Source organism: Oreochromis niloticus, unplaced genomic scaffold, assembly GCF_001858045.2.
Source record: "Oreochromis niloticus isolate F11D_XX unplaced genomic scaffold, O_niloticus_UMD_NMBU tig00000181_pilon, whole genome shotgun sequence".
Lineage (NCBI taxonomy): Eukaryota > Metazoa > Chordata > Actinopteri > Cichliformes > Cichlidae > Oreochromis > Oreochromis niloticus.
In genome coordinates, this window is record NW_020327080.1 from 11,588 (window position 1) to 22,617 (window position 11,030).

Below are 11,030 nucleotides of genomic sequence, written 5' to 3' on the forward strand. Positions count from 1 at the left end.
ACTAATAATAATAACTAGAAAGTGCATTTTCTGAAGAAACTGCAGTGTGAATGCTTGAATCTGAATGTATGCACTGAAATGAATTAATTGCTGAATTTTAAGTTAAAAATGCTGAATTAGCTGGAAAATACAGAATTTTTAAACTTAAAACAAAAGTGCAGAACTTTTGAAAGCTAATTTTCACACAGAAAATAGCTGAAAATAGCTGAACATGTTTAAAATGTAAATTAGAAAAAGATGAGTAATGACAAAAGAAAATTTAGTCAGAAAACCTCTGAATGAATAACAAAAGTTCATATTCTTCTAATCACTTCAAGAGTGGAATTATGTATTATAAATCTCTAATTCATAAAAAAAATAATAAAAATAAATGTAAAAACAAATTTGTTGAATTGAACTGAAAAGATGAACAAACATTCTGGAGAAAATACAAGCTTTAATATACAGCATAATGTTTTTCAGACATATACACATGTATATCATGTTTAATGGTATTACATACATCAATGTGTTTTGTATGTCATAGAAAATAACATAAAAATCTTAAGTCATATTGTACAGCTTCTTTCTGAAAAGGACTTAAATTAGTTCAACAAATGTTTTTTTTTATTTTTCAAAATAGAATAAAAATCATTTTAAAAAGAGACGTTTGGAATGTTTTAAGGTGTTAATAATCTGATCCTGTCATGTGTCTGTTCAACTTTAGTTTTTGGCACAGACTCCATTCTTAAAGAACAAATTGCAAAATAATAAACAAATAAAATTGAAATTAAAGTAGCTTTTTTTTGTTAAACACTTCACAGTAGAATAAATAAAAATAACTAAATTAAATAACTAAATGAAAATAATAAGCAACATATGAAATACACGAAAATTCAACTTTTAAAACCACAATCCTGAACCTTTAAATTGTGTTGGTTTCTTAGAACATGGCTGAACAGCTGTTTCTATCGGTCTACTTAATCCACTGATCTGTCTACACATCTTTTTATTACTCATTCTTTTTTATGTTTTAATGTAAACAGTGTCCACACAGTGGTAAAAGAGAACTGTATAGAGATTTTTGAGTAAACTCAAACGAAAGCCTAAGGTGGTGACACAGTTTAACACATACAAATAATCAAATAAACACATTAGCTCATTTTGTGAACATTGATAAATAAGTATCATTAGTTTACAGCATTGTTCAGCCATGCCACTAAATGCTTTTTTACACTGTTTTAACCTGGGCTCAGACACAAAGTCCCAAATTTAGTTAGTCCCTGACTCTGACTTGTGTTTATGACTAATTATTATACAGAAGGCTTTATCTATCTGAACTCTAAGGACACAAATATGAAAAAACCTATACTTACCAGCTGATACCCCACACTACACACTAGGTGTGCCATGTGACCTGAAACTTTGGTACAAACCCATCATAATCATTCTGTTAACACTGGTTTTTAACACTGTTTGTGTTGCTGTTCAGCAGTTTAAAATGTTTTAGATTGGATTACATGGAATGAATTTGAGTTCTCTTGGGGTTTTTTGTCTGTGTCTCGTTCTTAGCAGATTTTTTGTACATAATGTAGAATTGAAGTTACCACATTTCTGGTCATATGACATCCCGAGTGCCCAGTTAAAAAAATCCCCACAGTTAATTCAACATTAAAACAAAATAAAAAATATGTTAAATAAATAAATAAAGGTTTGCTCTGTGATGAAATATTAAATAAGCATACATTGTACAGAGCTCTAACAATGAAAACAATCCTTTAGCCTGTTGATCAGAGAGAGGCAGTCATTATGTCCATTTAAAACCTGTAATCAAAGAGCACAATGTTTCTGTGAAACTATAAAGTCCCAGATGATGCTCATCATGTCCAGTGACTTCAGAGTGGATCCTCCCTGTCATCCGGCCAGTGTTTGATGTGTGGCAAGCAGCACAGAAGCAGGATAGCTGAGGACTTTAAAAGAAGAGCAGAAAACAGGAACATATGTAGTTGTAAATGTAAATATCAGTGATACTTGTCTTGTCAAAGGGAATAAAATAATGAAAATGTTAACTTACACACTCATTTAAGGAGGATCTTGACACTGCACAGAGGAGGCACAGTCAGTGTGACAATGGTGGTGATCTGCAGGGATGTTTTCCTGCAGCAACATTCCTGCCAACTGGCCATATGATCCAGAGTAGTTGGTTTGTAATGAACAGAAAGGTCTATATGTTAGGTAGTGTGCACTTAGAGCTGGTCCTAAGAAACAAACACATCCTGTAATAAACTGAATACCTTTAGTAGTGCTGCTGCAAATATAATGCCCTTCTATCATGTGTGGTTTCAAAGAAGGTGTTTTGGAGGCTCAGTCACAGAAACTGTGCAGTCTGTTCAGTCCTGAGTGTCTCAGCTCTGAAGGGGATGGATCACAGAGGGAAACACCTGAGTACAGACATTACAATACACTCTAACACTCCTAAGGTCAAGCGAAAACACAATTTAAACACATTACAAAGAATTAATACATGTTTTCATGGAAATAATGTCATTAACCCTTTTTGTTGTGAGTAAATCTCACCGACTGCTTGTGGGACAAGCTAGAAGGAGGATTTATCACAGAATCTCTCCTGTGCTCCAGATGTGAAGTCTCACGCTCTGATCGTACGGTGAAGATGGTGATGATGAAGCCTCTCTGATCTGTGGCATTACAGTTTCTGGCTGCTATGTGCTTCACACTGTTGGATTTTACATGTGAAGCTTGGAGAAGACACAGAACTGTGTCTCTCTTAACAAAAAGAAAAAGAAAAAGAAAAGAAACCTAACAACCTCCCACCGCATCCCCCCATTCAACTCCCACCTACCCACTCCACTCAACTCCCCAGCCTCACACCATCCAATGTCTATACAAATGTAGGGTATCAGCTGGTAACAAAAAACAAGTGTAACATATGTAGTACATATGTGACACTGCTGAAACATTTCTGGCCAGAAATGTGCAGTTATCAGCCAGTGCATTTATCATCCCAGACCCAGACCCACCCTGATAAATGCACTGGCTGACACATGATAAAAGCTCATAAAAATGTATGTTTCATCGAAAGATTTGTCCAAAAATATAATCATATAGTTTTGAAAAAGTTTAAAGATTATAACAAACCAAAATCAATAACACTTTTTGTAAATAGTATTTCAAAATAGAGGCACAGATAAACTGGCTTAATTGTCATTATTGCTGTAATTAGATTTTTCTTTTTTTTTTCTTTTTTTAAAAAAAGCAACCTTTAGTCTGTGTTGTTCTCTCAGAAACGATGAAGAAGCTGTTGAACATTTATGTGTTGTGTGGCCAATCCTCTGGTCCACCCTCCCTCCCTCCCAGCCACAGTGAGACTGGGGCAGCCTGGCAGGATGTTGAAGCCTGGCTGCAGAGAGGATATGCCTACACTGTTCGTTTTAAACTGGTATATTTGATTTTTCTGACATTAATAGATTACTGATTTTTAGATTTTCTGTAATAAATAAAATTGTCATATTTTACTGATATCATTACTTAATTCATTTAATTGTATTTTATGTAAACAATTCAAACATTATCCCGCAATGCAGTGTGTGTTTTCTTAAGTCAACCTTTAAATATCGCTCTACTTTCTTAAGTCATTCAAAAATATAGAAATTACTTACTGTAGTCAAAGATCTAGATCATGAATCATCACAGGACAATACACAGTATACAGGGTCATGGTAACTATGGTAGGTCTTCATAACTCCAGAATGGAGACATCGCTCTGGCTGAGAAATGAAATTAGGTCAAGCAGTGTGTTCTTCTCTGTGGTAGGGGCAGTGATGACCTGTGCGTATCCCCTAGACTCAAACAGCTCCAGGATTGGTTTGTTTGCACTGGATAAAACATTCTCATTAAAATCACCACACACTATGATGGGATGACAGTCCATGATCTCTAATGAGTCTAATAGGCTTACCAGGTTTTTCAGGAATGGCCTCAGAGTGTAGTCTGGAGGTCTGTATACAACTGCAATCAGAGCACTGACTGGTGCTTCAACCTTTAAAGCCAGAAATTCAAGGTCAGTTACATTATGGATGTACTGTTTTTCATGCACTTGAATGTCACTTTTCACATAAACAGCAACTCCACCACCACTTCTGTTTGCCATCTGGGGTAAGTTTGTGTAGGACAGGTGTCTGTTGCGTTTGAACAAATTGTAATTTTCCAAGTGGAGATTCTCTGCGACAAAAGAGCCCCGCAGGTGTGTTTCTGTTAGGCACAAAACATCTGCTAGACACAATTCATGGTGACTCTTGATGTCATTAATGTGAGCTGGCAGTCCCTCTGTGTTATGATGAACAATGGTGAAAACGTCTGACCTGCTCAGTGTTTGTCTCACGTGTAGAAGAGGCATCATGTCATCAAGGTTGGCTTGTCTCATGTTCTCAAGCGCTGCAGTGATTTCTGGGTTGGTGAATATTTTTTTCTCCTCCATATCAAGAAGATAGAGTCCATTGAGAGACGTCACTCTACTGACAGCTACGTAGGCCATGCCGGGCTCAAAAATGCTCTTAAGAGAGACAACAGCTGATGTGGTTGTCATACCCTGTACCTTATGTATTGTACATGCAAAGGCCAGCTTTACTGGGAACTGTCTTCGTACCACTCCTTTCTGCTTTAGATTCTCCTCTGCTCTCTCAATGTACACCATGTCGTCTGCTGGTGTGCGGTTATTCTTTCCAGATGTCTCATTATCCATTTGAAGTCCAAGCTTGATGATGTGTTGGTCATTTTCAGAGTAAACTACTCTAAGTAGTTTTCCAAAAGCTCCATTAACCAAACCACTTTGTATGTCAATGTTTCTGGTGAGCATGACACGAGCTCCTTCTGCAACTTTCAGTGTGTCTGGTAAATCGTTTTTACCTCCTTTGAATGGTCTGTCTTGAAGTGCCATTCTGCCAGTTCTAGGATCCTTTCTATAATCATCTGCATGGATGTCAATGATATGAGTATGGAGCAGAGCCAGTGTTGCAGAGTTGTGTTTATCCACTTCTTTGTTAGTTGCAAAAATGTGCAACGCATCAGTCGGACAAAGGGCTGGCTCAGTTATGGCCTGTGACAACAAATTTCTATCTGCTTCGCAAAGCTCATCCAACTTTCCTTTCACACGAATTCTGTTCAGCATCTCAGCAAAGACAACATCATCTTTCTGACGCATAATCTCAGTCAGAGTGATCATCTGAAAATGCTCCCGCCACAGGTCGATCTCGGACGGGTCGTGCACACAGAGAGGTTTAGACTGTCGCACTGGGGGTAGCTGATAGAAGTCTCCAACAGCAATGACTGACATGCCTCCAAAGGGTCTCCGACTCCCTTTGATCTGTTTGAGTCTTGCATCTACATATGCAAAGAGATGTCTTGACACCATAGACACTTCGTCAATGACGATTATTTCAGCATTCAAAAGTTCTGATCTGACTTCATCCAGCTGATTGCCAAGTCCTGAATGGGAGGTTTTAAGCTTCTAGGGAGCTTGAGAAGAGAATGCAGTGTTGTTCCAGAAATGTTAAATGCTGCAGTCCCAGTGAAAGCAGTTAACAGGACAGTGGGTTTTGATATGTCAACGTCGTCTGCATATCTGGGCACTTTGCTCAGTATCTTAGATGCTTCTGAGTAGATGCATTGATAAGATGTGATTTTCCTGTTCCAGCACCACCATTAATATAAAAGAAAAACTGCTCCACATTCAGAGCACAGACTCTTTTAATGCACCAGTCTCTAACTGCATAAAATATGCAGGCTTGCTTCTTATTCAGATTCTGAAACATCTGACGTAACAATGTGGGATCAATAGCAGGGGGTTCCCTGATGGCTCTGACTTCTGTTGAACATCAGCCTGACGGCTGTAGTCAGGCACGTCTTCCTGTTCATTTTCATTGTCTCGCTCTCTTTCTTGTTCAACAAGTGGCAACCTTACGAGATCTGATTCAGGTGCCAGGTTACACCATTCGTCAGTCACACCTCTGTTCTGCTCATATTCCTCAACAGCGCTCTCGATCTCCTCACTGTTTTTCTCATATTTTTCTCTGTTTCTTTTGACAATGTGTTGCACGTATTCAAGATGGTCAGTACCTGGTAGCTGTACACAGCCAGCACCATAGAAAGCCTGATAGGTGGCAAAGATGGTGTTTTCAGTTCATGGTCTGAACGATGAGGAAGGTACAGTTTAAGCAGTCTTCCGTAATATTGCTCTGGATGTTTTTCTTGTGAGCAGCAGTGAAATCTGATGACAGCAGGCTTATCATTTTTGCGCCTTTGCACAAATCCCATCTCATTGAGAAGGGGCAAAACATCTTTACCTTTTGTTTGTTGGCCATAGACAATCCTGCAAGTAGCAGCAAAGTCTGCCATGCACATCTCCTCATACTCTGGAGTTTCAGGTCTGGCTTTGTATTTGTCATTCAAAGATGTCATCCAAACATTGGAAGACTCAGGTGTTGTGTTGTCCAGAACTGACAGGGGACGACTCATTTTCACTGGATTATCATCAGTTGGTATGAATATTACAGCACGTGAACATTGCTTCATGTGAAGACCACATGCACGAGCAACACACTCCTGTGCACTGATCTCTCGCTTCTTTGAATATGCCTGCATGAAGGCTCTCATTTCATCGCACTCATTTACACTGTCCTTATGGGAGTTCTCAATGACAGTTTTCAGGTACTCAGATAGCCCGCCCTCTTTTTTTGATATATATTTCATTAAATAATTTGCAGCGCCGAAAGCATCTAAAACAAAGCTTATGTCGATATTACTGTTCCAGGCTTCAAGCAGATGTGGATTATAGCTGTTTATCCAAGAGTCTTTTGGATCACGCTTTAGTATGATCGTACTCCTTGTGTTCATTTTATTCAGGTATCGCTCATATTCTGCATGTGTCAACTTGCATCTTGCCAAGAGCTGCTCTAAACTCATGGAAGCAGTTTCAGGCTCATTCAGCAGCTGGTTCAGTGGTCTGAGCTTGTTCTTTGCTGTTTCTACCTCCAGTTCATCATCCTCACTGGTCTTGTGATCATTGTGTCATTGCAGGGTGGTTTGGGAAAACCAAAACGGCACCCGGAGCTTAAACTCCTAAAGCATGTCTTTGTGTGGTTCTTACTATGTTTTTGCACTTCTGTAACTTTCTTGTACAGTTCAGGTTGTTTATGTGGATCAGGCAGCTGAGCTGTGATGTATTTGTTTATAAAATCAACAACAGTTTGATCATCATCCTCCTCAAACACAGGAGCACCTTCTACCCACAGGAGGCAGTGTATGTGTGGGCTTCCTCTGTGCTGAACTCGACTCTGTAAAAGTAGTCAATGACTTTGCCAAGTGGCTCTGCAGGAGATAAGAGTAAATCTCTGAATAATGCTTCAACTCTCTTGTCAAACATGCGCATTGTTGTGACAGGATTGCTTCTCAGGATGTCACACTTTGCTGACCAGTCGAGTCCTTCAAAATTCACTTGTTCACCTTGCTGCCTTGTTATTGCCTCAATCACTTCAGGCCAGCGCATTTCAGCAGCTGAAATGTGCAAAAGAACGTGGAGTTCCCAACTGTCTGATCATGGCAAAAAGATCTCTTGTTGTTTTCTCCCAATAGGCTGGGGTTCCTCTCAGAGGCTGCATGAATCTCACTGCATCTTTATTTCGCACCAGTTTCTCCACCTCATGTTTATCTTGTAACATGCCTGAGGTTATTTTCTCCCATCTCTGGTCAGAGGCTTTGCCTTTCTTAACTGTATCGTCATGCTGGAAGTAGCCAAGTGTATTTCAGTCACAAACTCTGCAAAGAACAAATAGTTTGTGTCTTTGGCAAAACGATCATCAATGCAGAAAAGTCTTGATTTGAAATACCCACTGGGGGATACTTTGATCAGCCTTCTTTCATCAAGTGTGTTTGGCCTGTAGGAAACTGCACAGGGAAGGCCATGGCCTCCAGTTTAGGTTTTTTGAAAAACTTATTGGATGTTTCTCTCTGCAGGAGCAACAGAGTAGATTCCTTCACTGAAACATAATATCTCCTCAGCCACATCAGGGGGCTGCAAACAGGACTCGAGTGCAAAACCACCATTAGTCAGTCCATCTTCTTGCTCTGAATCATCTCTCATCTGCTCATGTGGTTGTTCACCATCATAGGGTAACATGTCAATATCCTGTTCATTTTTATTTTGTGCTTCACATAGTGCATTTTTCTCACAGCTGTCAATTTCCATTAAATCAGCCTCATCATAATCGTCCTCATTCATGTTTCATCATCATCATCCTCCATCATCTTCATCAGGAAGTGTTGGATCACACAGCTCAGCATCATCTCTGATGCCACATCCTTATACTGTGGATGAATCTGCTGAGTTTATGCATGCTTGCACAAGTTAGACCAGCTACAGTCTGAAACAGCTGATGACCTTTTAGACAAGCGTCTCTTCAGTTTACTCTCATCACCTGAGAATTAATTCTCAATCGAGGCAATGCTTCAACAGTTTCCTGTACCTCTGATGGGACACAGACCACATTTCCTCTAATTGCTCTTGTCTGCCTTTGGGAAGAGGAATAATCTTGGCAAATGGTATGCACTTGGCTATGAGATGTCTCTCCAGTATGTTGAGATCAGACAGTTCAGGTGGAATATCAGCAAGATCCAGTTTATTGGCAACAGCAAGTGCTGGCATGGATCCATTTTTAAGATGATGTGGCAGGTGTGACAAATCCACTCTCTCTTTCTCTCATCAGGCACATTGCACTGCTCATTTCTGCAGTTTTCATCACAAACATGAACAACTTTCCTGTCAAACATGTTGCAACCACATGTGGGTTTTTGACATAATTTGACCTTGTGCAGGGTCGCACTTGGTTTGGAAATGAAGCCTTGAAACATACAGTACATGGGTATGATGGTCCAACTTTGATTTGTGATTTGAACACAGATATGGCCTCGTTGATCACACTGTTGTCACTCTCTTGGGTTTGTCTGTTCACCCATCTGTATTTCCTTTTATTTTCATGGCACATCTCATGTTGTGCATAATCCTGAATGCAAGATTACTTTGATACCTGTCTCGCATTAGTTGTTTCATCAGTTGTTGTGTCTTACTCTGAATGCGTTGTCACGTGCATAACGCTGAGTCACTCGAGATCTCTGTCTCTCTCTGAATTCTGGGCTTTCTCGATACCTTTTAGTGATATAGCTTTTTTTCTTCTCTAAATCAGCATTCTCATAGTAACGTCTTTTAATATATTGTTTTGTTGTTTTGTCTAACTTAGCATTCTCACGTAACGTCTTTTAACATATGTTGTGTTCTGTCTGAATTCTCATCAGTAACGTCTTTAACATACTGTTGTTCTGTCTGAATTCATCATTCTCACAGTAACGTCTTTTCATTACGTTGTTGTTTCTGTCTAACTTCAGGATTGTTTTTATATGCCTCGCTTGTGCAAGATTTTTTCTTTTCTTTGTATCTTTATTTGAAGCATACTTTGTGTTCTTTCCTTTTTGGTTTTCTTTTCTCTGATTTCTGGGTTTCTCTGATGCCATTAATCTTCTTTTCATTTTGTGCCTTTGTTGTTTATTAACTTTTTTCAGTTTTTGTAAAACTATATCAGAAAGATCACAGGCAGCAACATTTTTTATTGCAGCATTTGATTGACATGAAAAAGCATCATTCGATGGAAAGAAATTTAATTCACTGCATAGTTCTTCAGTTGGTATATTAGAGGTTCATTCTGATCTTCATATGATGTGAACTGAGTCATGTGGACTTCTTTTTGTTTCACCAGTGGCGTACAAATGGACATTTGACAAAAGATGTTCTCAGTCAGATCAGTGGTTGTGTTTCTCCTTGGAGTAGAGGGTTTGCTTCATCAACAGTTGTATCAGAGTGAGTAGGTGCCACAGCAGTGGCAGCTGTTGGTCTGCAGACTGTGTCTGTGATAGTATCACTCAGGTTGACTGTGCTCATACTGTAAACTGCACAGGCTTCAGCTCATAGTTACAAGAGGTGATATCTCCATCATTTCATAAGAATCTTGAGCCTCTTAATCATGTCACTGAGGAGTGTAAATTTCAGCATCACAGCTGTACCACGATTACGTGACTGTAGTGTAGAGGAAGACCACTGGGTGTTCTGGAGTGTGGGTCAAAGAACCCATATTTGCCTGATGTGGATCTGAACACTGCGATACACAATCCACTCATAATCAGTAAGGCATACTGCACATCTGACAACAGGCAGCTCAGTCCTGCTTCTAAGCTGAGAAAGGTATCTACTGCTTCCTCTGGAGGTTCTTCAAATGTCCCATACCGGGAAGGCTGTGTCATGTCGACATGATACATAGACCTGCGAGCATCAACTTTGTCTGGCAGCTCATCGGTTGCCAAATGAATACTTTGGAATCTTTTCTTGCCTCTTTGTACATCACATCACCTTTATCCAAGACCAGATTAAGGTCAGCTGTAGTCATGTTTTCATTCTCATGAAGGAATGCAAAAATGTGAGTGAGTTACATGTGCACTGACTGTTTCTGGAGTCTCCATATTTAGGATGGCCTGGCTGTGAGATGCACAGACATGTGTTACAGAGGGCTGGTTTTCAAGGTTCACTCTTTCTGCATGAGATGGTCCTGCCACATCACTGTGATGGCCTCTTTCACAAATCAGCATAACCCACCTGTGGGGCACTTGACACCTCATGTTGTTCATTAAATTCATGCTGCAGTCCACTCTTTACAGCATCAGCATAGGATACCTGTTGTACATGTGCAGGAACATGTTGACCTGCCTGTTTGACACTGTCAGCATTGGTCTTTGCAGAACACTCTTCTGCAGAGCTCTGAGGAAAATCACACTCAGCTTGTTCACATGTTGGTACACTGTGAAACTCATGGAACTTCTTCCAGCGTTGTTTTGCAGCTTTGACTTTTTCTGCTTCCTTGGCATTTCACACACCAAGTGTTTCTTAGTCTTAGAAAATATGTTCACAAATAAGAGTGGCACACACAGGAGATGTT

General features: G+C 39.6%; 1 protein-coding gene across 1 annotated transcript; it reads right to left on the minus strand.

The window, feature by feature from the left end:
* Positions 1-426: 426 nt before the first annotated feature.
* Positions 427-6,510, minus strand: LOC112844397 (ATP-dependent DNA helicase PIF1-like). The gene is made up of 5 exons (XM_025904156.1): positions 6,339-6,510; positions 6,001-6,111; positions 3,956-5,481; positions 2,054-2,420; positions 427-1,949 (listed from the first exon to the last, which is right to left on the minus strand). The coding sequence occupies exons 1-4, from the start codon at positions 6,508-6,510 to the stop codon at positions 2,385-2,387; spliced, it is 1,845 nt and encodes a 614-aa protein (XP_025759941.1). The 3' UTR covers positions 427-1,949; positions 2,054-2,384.
* Positions 6,511-11,030: the final 4,520 nt, after the last annotated feature.

Bases quoted from the DNA above. Each gene is read 5' to 3' on its own strand.
- LOC112844397 (XM_025904156.1), bottom strand. From the start codon at position 6,510: ATGAGTCGTCCCCTGTCAGTTCTGGACAACACAACACCTGAGTCTTCC. The intron at 6,112-6,338 runs GTAAAGATGTTT...TACAGCTACCAG, and splicing joins CTATGGCCAACAAACAAAAG to GTACTGACCATCTTGAATAC. The intron at 5,482-6,000 runs GTGTGACTGACG...CCTCCCATTCAG, and splicing joins GGAATATGAGCAGAACAGAG to GACTTGGCAATCAGCTGGAT.